Source organism: Lepisma saccharinum, chromosome 13 (genome assembly GCF_977018435.1).
Source record: "Lepisma saccharinum chromosome 13, izLepSacc3.1, whole genome shotgun sequence".
Taxonomy (NCBI): Eukaryota; Metazoa; Arthropoda; class Insecta; order Zygentoma; family Lepismatidae; genus Lepisma; species Lepisma saccharinum.
The window spans coordinates 57240262-57254541 of NC_139241.1; the positions used below are offsets into that span (position 1 = coordinate 57240262).

Here is a 14280-nt window from a genome sequence, read left to right on the forward strand (position 1 = left end):
GAAAACAGCTGCCTTGGAGTCAACCAAAAGTCAAGCTGAGCCTTAACTTTTAGCAACCAGAGCCTCTTGAGCACTGTAGTTTCTTCCAGAACAAGCCTGGAAAATTTCACCCAGCTGCTGTTGCCATGTAAAATGATATGCCCCTAAATTTACCCTTTTTCATTTATTCCATATAATCGTCAGTCCCAAACCCATCAAATCCTGCACATGCCCATTATTGGTTGCAAATGATAAATTAACATGCTATCAGTCATACACATCTAATTATGAACAGTTGGTAATTTTCTCACCAAAGGAAAAATAAGTTAACTTTAATTTATAGAATTTCCTGTATGTAGTAAACTGATAATGTTAAGGATTGTTATTCCCCCAATAATTGAGGCTTTGTAGTGTAGAAAACCCAGTGTGCCGGTTAATAATTCTTAATTGATCCAAAATAAAACAAGTGTATCTGGGGAGAAAGGTAACAAATGCTTTATTCAGAAGTATGTGCCATCGCTATCTATACATTTTGCCCATCTGTCCGTCAAATTGTGGATGCCCTACCTGAAAAATCGTTCACATTTTGAGGTGATCCAGTCAGCAAGCCATTGTTCGACATCTTCGTAATGGGAAAGTGAGTGGAATCGATGAAAACAAGTAGTAATCCGAAGGGGCTAAGTCTGGTGCGTATGGCAAGAATTCCCAGCCAAGTGCAGAAATGGTGTGTCTGATGCCTTTTGCTGTGTGTGATGAGGCGTTGCTGCAAAATCACTTTTCCGTGTCTTGTCGCCCAATCTGGATCTTTCCCATGGCATGAAGACTATCAGATATGGTTTGGCGACCAACATTTAACTTCTCTACCAGTTGTTGTTGCGTTTGCGTATCGTCTTTGTCCAACAGTGCTTGCAATTTGGCGTTTTGGAACTTTTTCGGCTGGCATGGGCAATCTTTGTCTTTCAAGTCTAAATCACCACTTTTGAATCGTCGAAACCAACGTGCACACGCATCTTGCGTTAGGACATTGTCACCGTACGTTTCCACGTGATACAATGGCTTTCACTCGCGTTTTTCTTTACCACACAAACCCAATATCAGGATCGCTCGCACTCGGTTGCATATCCACGGCGTTTTGACAGGTGCTGTCCTAGCAACACACTGACATAACAGTTGAGATTGTGCACCAACCCTTGCTTCCAGCGCCATCCAGCGACGAAATTAAGAATTATTAAATGGCACACCTGGTAAATATCTCTTAGTTTTTATCTTATCAACAATCAAAATTTGAGTTACGCAATTTTTTAAACACTGTAGTAATGTGACAAAGCAGAAAATTTACCAGTTCCATTATACTCGCAGATATTTTTTTTTAATTGTCTGTTTAAATATCAGATTTTTACAGATGTCAATACCAATTCCAATATGTCAATTTTGGCTTGTATTCATATACCAGTAATCGCCTGCATCACATCCCTGCTCTGTAGTAATGTACTGTGCATCAGGTACTGGGGAAAAATCTGGAAAACTTAAGGAAAATACATTTAGAGTAATGTGGGAAACCTGTTGGATGCAAATAGTGTCCAGAAACTTTCTCTAGAATTATGAAATGAACTTGTCATTTTTGTTCACTAAATGCTGACTTATACATTTTATAATTTTGATGCATTTTGTCGGTAACATTTCAGGTATACGAGAATATTGATGAAAGACATAGATGTTGTTAATGGTGCTGGGAAAATTGAGAAGATGAGGCTTCAAAATATTTTGATGCAACTTAGAAAATGCTGCAATCACCCGTATCTGTTTGATGGTGCGGAGCCTGGACCCCCGTACACAACGGATGAGCATTTGGTAAGATTTTTTCTTACGTAGTGATACATCTAAAGTGCTAATATTTTGAGAAGAAATAGTCATATAAATGTAGTGAAACCTTTATTTCATGTACCTGGATTTTATAAATTTAATCTCGAGGTCTCCCTGATGGGATAGTGTTAACTCTGTCTGACACCTCATAATCAAGGAGTTCTGGTGCGGTCCCCAGTTGAGGCAGATTGCACAGTGGTTCAGATATTACTTTAAACTAGGGATGGGCCGATATGAAATTTTGGCCGATACCAATAATGATAACCGATATTCTATCGATCCGATATAAAATTAGAAATGGTCCATGAAAAACCTGAAATGTTCATTGAACTCCTTAATAAATATGTGTTTCGAGGTGACTGCAGTGCAAAAGAAGTTGAATATTTAGACAATAACTTTTTTAAAAAGTAGGGCATCGAGATTATCCATAAAAATTACAACAAAATGGCAGAATTTTGCACTAAATTATCAGATATTTATCGATATATCGGATCGGTAAAATAATCGGTAATTTTACCGATATACTGATATGCCTATATCGGCCGATACCGATAGAGTACCAATTAATCGGTCCCATCCCTACTTTAATCTATAGGTCCAGTCCTGATTAGCCTACTTGAACATAAATTGGAATTAAAATATTGTCTCACATTCCACTTCATTGGAACAATTGAATGAAAATTTTTACTTCAATCCAGCAGTAAGTTTTGACTGTAGTAATGATCACCATGTTTTATCTCCTCCTGATTGTTTTTCTTTTCTCAGTTTTACAGTAGTTTCAACTATATTTTGGGTAACCATATTTTAACCACTGTACGTTTATTCCTGTTTTTACATAATCTTACTCAAAAATTGAAGTGACCTTGGCAAAATATTGGACTTGGATATACTGACGTGTATGTGTAGGCATACATATTATATTCATTGTTACACTGCTCTTTGATTTCAGTAAATTGAATAATACATAGGTAAGTTCAGTGAGTAGTTCATAAATGTTTATTAAAAAAATACTAAGCGAGATACTGACTTGAAATCAGTTTTTATTTTTCAGCATAATCTCCACCAACATTGATACACTTTTTCCATCGCATTGTCAGTCCCCCAAAACCTGCTGCATAAAAGTCTTTGGGCTTCTGTCCCAGCCACAATCGCACCTCACGTTCAATATCTTCATCATCCACGAAACGTTCGTCACCATAATGCACACGCTTTTTCGGAAATTCAAACTATCATGCATTTTGCTGTAGGCTAAACCATGAGAACACCTTATTGCAGTTGCTATGATGTCTATCATCATTCGCCTGTCAGCTAGAATCATCTCCGCCCGTACCATCTTCACGTACACTCCATAAGCACGGTCACCACTTTTAAAATTTAACTGCTATCTAGCGACTGCTAACTTAATATCATCCAGTTGAATTGTGCTGCCATCGAATGGCACCTTCAGAAACTAGTCACTACTATTTTCAGCTATTCCATGTCAGTTTGCGACCTGTTTACTAACTTTTCTTTGTATAATAATAATAAGTAATTCCTTTCTAGATACATACCTTGAATAGGAAAATATTAACGAATTATATAACCTGCTTGATTTTGCATAAGTTTTGTGTTACATATTTTGACATACGAGGTGTGGCTAGAAAAAAACCGGACTGTTGCTACAGAATCTTTTATTGGTTATTTTGTACAATACGAACATTATCCCCTTCAAAGTACTCCCCTGCACTATCGATACACTGCTCCATATGAATCTTCCATTGCTGCAAGCAATGCTGGAAATCATTTTCTGAAACTATGTTCATGACCTCCGTCGCTTTTGTTTTCACAGATTCTACGGTCATAAATCTGGTTCCTTTCAGTGTTGATTTGACCTTTGGGAATAAAAAAAATTTGCACTGAGCAAGATCCTGTGAATAGGGTGGATTTTCTAACACTGGGATCCCATGCTTGGCCAAAAAAGCCTTGACTGACAATGCCGTGTGGACAGGAGCATTGTCCTGATCAAGAATCCATGACTTGCTTTTCCACAAATCAGGTCGTCGTCTTCTTACTCACTCACGAAGGGTCATCAGAACTGTAATTTAATAATGTTGGTTGTTTTGCAATAGCTCGAATACTCAAGCGACGATCTTTTCGAATCAATTCACCGACATTTGCAATGTTTGATTCCATTTTTGACGTGCAAGGCCATCCAGGATGCAAGTCGTCCGCGATCACTTCTCGTCCCTCTTTAAACCTTTGAAACCACTCAAACACTTGCGTGCGTGATAAACACTCATCTCCATATACTTCCTTCAACAAATCATAAGTTTCTGTGGCAGATTTTCCGAGTTTCATAAGAAACTTCAAATTGATTAGCTGTTCCACTTTCACACTTAACGTTTTTCCGACTGAGCACAGACATACAGTTCACTTCGTCCACAAGCTACAGCGGAACTGAGCGCCGTGCACCCTGGAAAATCACACAGTGGATAGGCAGTATATGATGTTATACACTCATGCACAGCTTGACCTTGACACGCTTGTAGTTTGTCGACAGCAACATCAATCCAGGTTTTTCTAGCCACACCACGTATATGCCAGATGATGAAGAAAATTTTTGTAGATCATTTCATGTCATATTTTCTAACCAATGAGATGCCTGGTGCTAACGGTCACCTAAAATTAACTGTCAGGTTGAAAGAGAGGCTGAAGAAAGAAAAAAAATAATACGGGAACTGTTATTTATTGAGAGATGCTGGAGTTTCTCCCCTCCCTACTTCTGGTTACATATTTTCATTTCGCTTTTAGGTTTAGGCAACGCACCTAGAAACTAGAAGCTACTTTCCTGTATGTAGAGAGATACACAATTATGTTCCCTTGTACAAAAAGTACAAAGGTAGTTATGCATTTTCAGTTTGATTGTTCTTTCTGTAGACACTTCTTTACAATTTGTTTTGAAAGTTACAAAGAGCTGTCTTATATATTTACATATTCTACAATAATTTGTGATGTGAAAAGTAATTAATAGTTGACAAAATTGGTTTATTAAATATGTACATGTTGCTGTGCTTTTATGATTTTATAAATTCGATACAGATTTCAATTTGAACAATTTATATCCTTAAAATTATGTTGAATATGTTCAAATAAAATAATTATCTAGCAGAATTCTTGAAATTGCTTGGATACTCGATTAATATTACATATTCTTTGATACTACATATTTAGCTGCATATCCTTTTGATAATACATATTTAGGTACATATTTTGTCAATTATTGTTATATATCTATGTACATATTTTGTACTTTGATATTACATAAAAATCTGGGATCTAATAATAAGTAATATCATTTGAATATGTACCTGCTTGAACTTGCCAATATCATCATAACTTGTAAGTTATATAATTGTGTTTTATAATACAGCGTGTAACAATAGTCCGGGAACACTTTAAAAAATTTATTGTAGCCAAACGAGTAGCATTACATAGTAACAAAGTACATCATTTCAAAGAGTAAAGTTGTAAGTTTTTTTCCTCATTGCAGGTGTTACGTGTAGTTCCATATATCGTCGCTAGGTGGTGTCATAATCAAGCTGGTCTTTGTCTTTAGGATATAACTTTTGCACTAACTGTAGTCTGTATGGTTTCATGTTTCATTTTTTTACGCAAAACATGCCACACAGTCATTGTTGACATTTCACGTGAAGCTCTGCGTATAGATTTTCTCGGACTCCTTGTGAAAGCTTCTCTCACTCGCTCGATGTAGTGCCAATTGTAGATTGCCTTCCTGGTTGGTGCTGCTTTCCAGTACTTCATCCTAAATTTTCGTTGGACATCCGTTACACTCTTTGCTTTGTCAAATTCTAGCACGCAGAAAGCCTTCTCAGCTCCAGAAAGTGCCATCTTGATTATGACACCACCTAGCGATGATATATGGAACTACATGTAACACCTGCAATGAGAAAAAAATTATAACTTTACTCTTTGAAATTATGTGTTTTGTCACTTTGTAATGCTACTCATTTGGCTACAATATTTTTTTAAAGTGTTCCCGGACTTTTGTTACATGCTGTATATATGCGTAATCAATTTTATATGTATTTCTGGCATGCACACATTTTGTTTATATACAAAAGTCTCCATATATAAGAAATATCACTTCAAATCAACGTAGCAGCCTTCCAGAGTTAGGCACAGGTCAGTACATTCCCACCATTAAATTTGTATAGGTTGATGGGCTAATAATATCTTGGCATCTCACCTGCAAATAACATTATTGCTATGTATGGAGACTTTTGGGACACCCTGTATTTTGATGGTATCAAATAGTTATGATCATGGCTAAAGTCTCACTTTGAATGTTTGTTTGTCCATTGGTGTTGATCCATTTTCTCTCCAGGTTTATAATTGTGGCAAGATGGCAATACTGGACAAACTACTTCCTAAAATGAAGGAACAGGGATCTCGTGTCTTGGTTTTCAGTCAGATGACAAGAATGATGGATATTTTAGAAGATTACTGTCTGTGGAGGTGTTATAATGTAAGTATGTAATGTAGAAACTGCAATTTTTTTCCCTTCACACACACACACACACACACACACACACACACGGACACAAAAGGAAAGAAATCAACAGTGAGTTCCCAGTAAGTCGAACGGTTAGTGCTTGGGATACCGGCTGATGATACTTTTATAAAGTTAGGGAATATCTGAGTCTGTAAAAGTACCGCTTGCAATGACATTGCGAAGGAAAAATGGATTTAGTAATTATATCATTATCTTACTTAAAATTATGGATATTTTAAAACAAACCTCTTGTATTACCTACGTGAAGTTTCGTGTTTCCGCACGGGTACAAGGTCTGGAACGGTAGTGTGTCACATCCAGATGCTGTACCCTTAGTGAATGAAGGCAGTGAACCTTCAAAATTAATCTAAAAATAAACTATCGAATTCTGCAATGCGGAAACATGAAACTTCACATACATAATATTCAAACTGCATTTACTGCATCCATAATGAAAGCTATAGTAGATTGATATATAAGGGTCGTTCAAATGAAACATAGACTGGGGTGTAGAAGCTAACACTGTTTATATGCAAGAAAATACAAAATATCACAAAGATAACATACTGGCATTACTTCGACAGAGGTTGCCGTTCAGGCAAACTGTCCCAATGCTGGATACCGTCCGCAAAGAAGGATGCTGGTTCCGTGTTGAACCACTCTTCCACAGCATCTTGAACCACTTGATTGGAGACGAAACGCTTACCCTCTTCAGAGCCTTCTTCAGCTGACCAAAGATGTGAAAGTTGCAAGGGGAAAGATCTGGGATGTACGGTGGGTGTTCCATAACATCCCACCGAAAACATCTCAGTGTGTCCCATTGTTGCATTGGCAGTGTGGGTGTGCGTTATTGTGGAGCATGCTCACATCTCGCTCTCTTCGTACAGATCCCCATCAATATCTCTCCATCTCGAAACTCTGCACACCACTTAAATATTGTTATTTTCAAACATGCATCCCCATGCGCCAAAAGATTTCAATCGCTGAATTGAATGACACCTCATTGTATGCTCTTGGACGTATCCATTACACACCCCATGTGGTTTCACTTTCTCCTCTACTCAGCAGATGCATGCAACAGACTGCACACATTATGTTCTGTTACTACGAACCACCAAGTGCTGCCACCATCTAGCCTCCCTGTCAAATACTTGCAGTGTTGCCAGCTCTGTATATGTTTCACTTGAACGACCCTTTAGTATAGTTCCAGTTTACAAATATTTTGAACTACTTCAAACTATTTCAATTTCCCAGTATCAGTATTGGTGTTTAATCGGCGTTGAGTCATGGAGGTATCAGCTTAGCTGTAGTTAATTTTCTCATGTTTGGTTTGATCCCCAGTGGTATTTCAAGGATTTCTGATCTGACCTAGCATCGATGAGGACAATTAAGTAGCTACTTGAAAAGAAGTAGTGGCAGGCTCTGATCGTGGAAGTGCTAAGGTAAATCAGTCTCATCTTCACATCAAAGGTCCTGGTTTCGAATCCCTGATAAATGAGTCACATCTTCACACCAAAAGTCCTGGTTTCAAATCCCAGACTCTGAATATATGTTGCTTCTGATTATCCCTTTATGATTTTCATATAATCACTAATCACAAGTCTATTTCACTTTTGACGGAACCGCAAAATGTGGGATTTCACACTGTAATGGCTATTTTTTGAGTGAAAATTCTGAGGTACATTTTCATCTATATTTTGTCATGAAAAAGTCTGAAGACATGCATCTATTTCTTTGTTTATCATGTAACATGTTCAATTTTGACAAAAAATTTAATCCAAACCATGAAACTGGAATAATTATGAATTTGAAACCCTTCTTTTTCATTAAACAAAATTTATTTGCCTATTCTCTGCATTTTCAATTGGTAGTTTAGAGGATTTCAATATTTGAATATATTTTTTGGATACTCTAAAATGCTGTAAAGGTCTATACTATTGATATTCATGTTCTAAATAAGGTAAAGGTTAGTAACGTTCTTGGCACCGTGTCAGTAGGTAAAGCTCTTGGCACCATGCTCCGACCACTTTTGCCTCCCCCTCCCCCTCCTTACCCATTGATTTGAGGCTGGGTGAGCCCAGGAACTGCTTTGTGCGGGGAATGGGCCAGAAAATTCCGACCTTAGATAGCCACTCCAGGAATCTGGTTCTCCCACGTGGTAGTCAGATACCATACCGACCAGACCACCACGGCTCCCTATATTGTAAATAATGTTGCAAAATGTCTTTTATTTTTTAGTCTGGAGTTGTTTTTTCCCCCCATCTTTAATAACCTGCAATTACACTGCTTTTTTTTTATCTTGGTCTTAGCATAGGTAGTCTGATATATCGTACTTAATTTCAAACAGTTTGTTCCTAATAAATTATTTTCTTCTAGTACTGTCGTCTTGATGGCCAGACACCGCACGAAGACAGGCAAAGACAGATTAATGAGTACAATGAGCCAGGAAGTGAAAAGTTTCTTTTCATGCTGTCAACAAGGGCTGGCGGCTTGGGTATTAACCTGGCTACGGCTGATGTTGTTATCCTCTTTGACTCTGATTGGAATCCTCAGATGGATTTGCAGGCTATGGTAAGAGCTGGATGTCCGTTGTATTAGAGATTAAATTGAGGTAAAAATAGTTTTGCTGCCTTGGTAGTGGAGAGATAGAAGGATTTCCTTTAGCATTTTTTATAGCTTAAATGATTCCAATAGTGTTATAGCATTTTTTGTAACAGACAAAAGTTTACATTGAAGCATTTTCTGTGACATTCCTGTTAGCATTTGCAATTGCGATGGAAAGCATGCAATGAACGTTAGAAAATATATACATACGAAATGAACCGGTGTCCTTTTTATGCAACTAATTTATTCTTCCACATGTGTACTGTACATGCTATAAATTATGTATTTAAACAGCTCCATTGATTTGTATTTAATATATTTTTATAGGACACGTTATTCCTCTTGGTTGAACAGTTCTTATTGGCTTTTAAAAATGTGAAGCGATACATTGTTTACATGTCACTCTGTCGCCATTACATTTGCACTCGTGACCTAGAGGTTGGTTATGCTATGGAAATACGACCGATTTTATCCTAAAGAAATGCCATGAAATATCCTATGCCATGTAAAATGTCATATAAGATTTTTCAGTTTACACGGTAGCATTTTGTTCATGGCATAAAATGTTAAGAGAAATGCTTTAGTCTAAAGTGGGCCTAATACTGAGCACCAATAAAATAAACCTTTTCACAACATGTAAACAAGTTGACTATTAATTGAAAAGAAAATGGAAAATTATTTCTCTTGTAGTCTACAGTTATTACAAGCATAAGAACACAGTTTTTCATTGTGAAGTTTCAGGAGAACACACGCTCCCTTCATCAGACATTTATATTTATTTTGACTAAAGATAGTTATAATAATGGTTAACAATTTTTTAAATCAAAAAGAATCCATTATAGAATAGATGTTGTCAATGTCATATTGTTGTAATATAGCAACTTAACTGTGAAAACAAGCAGTCTGTTTTATTTATTTTTCAGATAAAAAAAAAAAAATTGATCACATTATTTTTTATTTAAAAATTATGAATCCCAAATATCATCAGGTAATTCAAAGTCGTCATTGCTTTCACAAAGTTTCTTGATGTTTTCTTTTACATTAAATTTTAAAGATGGTGGTTTACGCCATAGTGGGTCTATGTTACCATTTTCATTATTTAATTTATTCCAGTGTTCTGCAATGAAGGAAGCTTCTCAGACATTCAAATCTATGTTTCCCCTCACTCTTTTTAATCAAATGCTTCTCTTCGATGATGTGAACTGACAAACCTGTTCTTGGGTTTAGATTTATAATGTCCAAATTGTGTTCGTGCCATCTTATTGCTATTTTCCTTGCTGTTTGTCCTACATAATCCTTTGAACATGAACAACTTATATTATATATTCCTGTGGTTTCCACATCTGGTAGAGATTTTCTCATTTTGAATTCATTAAATGTACATTCCAAACTTCTTGTTGATCTAAAAACAATTTTGAAATTAAATCTTCTAAAAAATTTTGCAATTTTATGTGAGAATCCCTTGTGGAATGGAATGCACACAAATTTCTTTTCAACATATTTTTCATCTTTGTCTGTATTTCTCTTTTCCTTTAGTTTTCTTGCAACTTGTTTTTTGATTTGGTTTATTCTGTTAGTGTGAAAGCCATTTTCTATTGCTATATTAAAAAGCCTTTCTTCTTCACTAATCTCTTTTTTTTGTAATTTCAAATCTACACCTTTATTTTTTAAACTATAAAGTTATCACACTTCCATTTATTAAACAGATTAATTTTTACCATTTTTTATCATGTTTCTGACTTTATGCCAGTATTTATATAATTTTTCATATATATTGTAAATGGCTAACTTGTAGTTGCATTGTTACAGGACCGAGCTCACAGAATTGGCCAGATGAAGCAAGTCAAAGTGTTCCGGTTCATCACAGAAAACACAGTGGAAGAGAAGATAGTTGAGAGAGCTGAGATTAAGCTTCGACTAGACAAATTAGTTATCCAGCAAGGTAATGTACACAAAATTAACATGATTTACATGACTTTATTTACACACAAAATCAAATTGCGCACAATTAAAGTCTTGAATTTCCTGATTGTGAGATGTAATAAAGCAAAGAGAGCTGCAACTCCAGATCAAAATATTTTATACGGTAGGAATACACTTGCTGTACTGTTGCTTGGCGTGCGTCTCTTATTTGTGTTTCTCCGGCTGCCGCTTGGTGCGCTGTTGTTAACTGTACGTCTGCGTCCATGTCGTCTGCTATTTCCCGGCTATAACTGTTGTAGTTGGGAATCCAAGTGTGGTGTGCCTGTCCACTGTCTATGTTCAGCTCATGCAGGAAGTGCATTATGGCATGAGTTTCCTTGATTCTGATGTCTACGAGTGTGTGGGAAGCGTGTTTGACTTGTAGCTTGTGAATTCTATGGCTATTGTATTTGATGTGTTTAGCAAGACCAGTAGTGGGTTGGGCTTTTTTCGCATCTGTCAGGTGATGTTGGATTCTTTCATTGACAGATCTGATGGACCTGCCGATGTAATGTGCCTTGCACTCTCACTCTGCATCGTATACACCTGGGTTGTCAAGGGGGGAGAAGAAGTACCGTTTGTGTCTGTTTAGTTTATCAGCTATTTTGGAATTGGGTTTGTGCACAACTTTGATGCCATATGGGAGAAGGGCTTTTTATGTGGTGGGATGGTAGGGGAAGTTGAGCCTGGGGTGGATGCTATTTAGCTTGTACATTAGCTTAGCATCCACCCCAGGCTCAACTTCATCGTAGAAAAAGAGAAACATGGTAAGATCAACTTCCTGGACATTACCAACAGCCATGCACGTATCAAATTCACAACCACTGTCTACAGAAAACCGGATGCAGGCAACCAGTACATACATGCTCTCTCTAGCCATCCCCCCAAACAAAATGCTAATGTGTGGCTGAACTTTTATCGGAGAGCCTTCTCCTACTGTTGCAGAGAAGAGGATCTACGAGATGAGATAGCCACCATCACTGAAATAGCCCTGAAACATGCCTACACAGAAGCACAACTTTCCACTTCGTGCAGTAAATCGGAAATGCAGGTCAAACACCCCAACCAGCCACAATCAACCTCCAGCGACCATTATAAATGGTTTGCCTTCCCCTACCATCCCACCACATCCAAAGCCCTTCTCCCATATGGCATCAAAGTTGTGCACAAACCCAATTCCAAAATAGCTGATAAACTAAACAGACACAAACGGTACTTCCTCTCCCCCCTTGACAACCCAGGTGTATACGATGCAGAGTGAGAATGCAAGGCACATTACATTGGCAGGTCCATCAGATCTCTCAATGAAAGAATCCAAGAGCACCTGACAGATGCGAAAAAAAGCCCAACCCACTACTGGTCTTGCTAAACACATCAAATACAATAACCATAGAATTCAAAAGGTACAAGTCAAACACTCTGTCCACACACTCGTAGACATCAGAATCAAGGAAACTCATGCCATAATGCACTTCCTGCACGAGATGAACATCTACAGTGGACAGACACACCACACTACAGCAGTTATAGCCGGGAAATAGCAGATGACATGTATGCAGACATACAGTTAACAACAGCGCACCTAACGGCAGCTGGAGAAACACAAACAAGAGATGCACACCAAACAACAGTACAGCAAGTTCCAACGAGGATGGTGGCAGTGGCCACTGAAATTAATAGAACAAAGAAGAAAACACAGTTTAGTAGATAAAGTGAGTACTAATTTCTCCTTATTTATTATACTAGATTATACTGCATCTCTCCTTTCCCAACTATGAATGAAACTGAAATTTGAAAAAATGGTAAGGCAACCAGTGCTGGACTATTTGATATAAATTTGCCGTAATGTAACTTTATTTTGCACTATTCATTTTGAATTGACTTCTACATAGGAAATTTTGCTGTTGTCATGTGTACAGTCTATCCTTAAGAGATCCAATTCATTTCTGGTACAGTCGCGGACACTTCTGGGTTGGAACAACTAAATTGTCTTTGAATGAGATCATTACAAACCAGAAGTGACCGTGACTGTACAATATGTATACAGAAGTCACATATGTTACTTTGCCAAAATGGTTACTAATGTATTGTTTTGATAAATTATATTGTTAATTGCTTTTGTGTTACAGGTCGTCTGGTGGACGCAAAGTCAAATGCACTCAACAAAGACGAGATGTTGAATATGATCAGACACGGTGCCAATCATGTGTTTGCCTCAAAAGAATCTGACATAACTGATGATGATATTGACACAATTTTGGAAAAAGGTGAAGCGAAGGTGAGTAATTGACTAAATGTTGTTGGGTGGTAATAGCGTGAAGGAATTGATACCACTGTGTAGTGAAACTGTGTTTGAGTTAAGCTCATCTGCCAGAAGACTTCTTTGTATTTCTCTTAGTATCAACGTAGAAAAGTGACTTAAATTTTCTGTAGAAATACGTATTTACTGAGCATTGTTCCACCAAATCCTATTTTTACAAATGTTGCAGCTCTTAGTAATAAAATTTGTCAATTACATATCTGACCTGCAAGAGAACATATTTTAAAATCTTACTTTAGGACTACACATATCTATATTTGTCTGTTTTCAGACAGAGGCGATAGCCCAGAAATTGGCAACTATGGGAGAATCTACACTAAGGAATTTCACAGTGGATGCTCCGACAGAATCCGTGTATCAATTTGAAGGCGAAGATTATAGGTTAGTTGAAATTTCAATTGAGGTGTGTATGGTATTAATGGTACTCTATTAATATCAAGTGATAAAGGAATGTTGGTGTATTGGTCTATCAGTAAAATGCTTATAATTTTTCTGATCTGATATTTCTATCATTAGTGCAATGTTCTGCCATTTTGTTATTTCAATGAATATTAAAATACATTAAAACATTCTGGTTTGTAAAGTAGGTGTCTATATATTAGGGATAGGCTGATATCGAAGGTCCTTGGCCTGTCCCCCGACTGCCAGTTTCCTCCCACAATCCTGCCTAGAAGTGTGGAGATCTTCAACCAGTAATAGGGTGATGTGGAGTCAGCATGTCAAACCCTCAGCCGTTATAGGAGATCTCAGAGACTGGGTTACGCTACTCACTCATAGCTCCCCAATTTCCTTACGATGATGGGTTGCCACCGCTCCTATACATGGGCTGAGAACCCAGAGACTGAACCCAGGTGGACTCGAACCCATGCCATCCCGCAGTCGGGAGCCCAAAGCACAGTGCCTTAGACTGCATGGCCACGGAGTAGGACAACCTTTCTATATATGCAGTTTATTTTTCAAAGCATAATATATTAGTCTCTTTGTGACACGAATTCATGAA

The 14280-nt window shown here is 37.4% G+C and overlaps 1 protein-coding gene across 2 annotated transcripts in view; it reads left to right on the forward strand.

Annotated features, from left to right (window-relative positions):
- Positions 1-14280, forward strand: part of LOC145997314 (chromatin-remodeling complex ATPase chain Iswi-like) — a 73049-nt gene that overhangs the window by 37683 nt on the left and 21086 nt on the right. For both annotated transcript variants that reach the window (XM_083134216.1, XM_083134217.1), the window contains 6 exons: positions 1665-1830; positions 6227-6367; positions 8771-8965; positions 10808-10940; positions 13090-13238; positions 13552-13661. In XM_083134216.1, coding sequence (XP_082990342.1) covers positions 1665-1830; positions 6227-6367; positions 8771-8965; positions 10808-10940; positions 13090-13238; positions 13552-13661 — 894 coding nt within the window. The remainder of the gene's footprint in view (positions 1-1664; positions 1831-6226; positions 6368-8770; positions 8966-10807; positions 10941-13089; positions 13239-13551; positions 13662-14280) is intronic.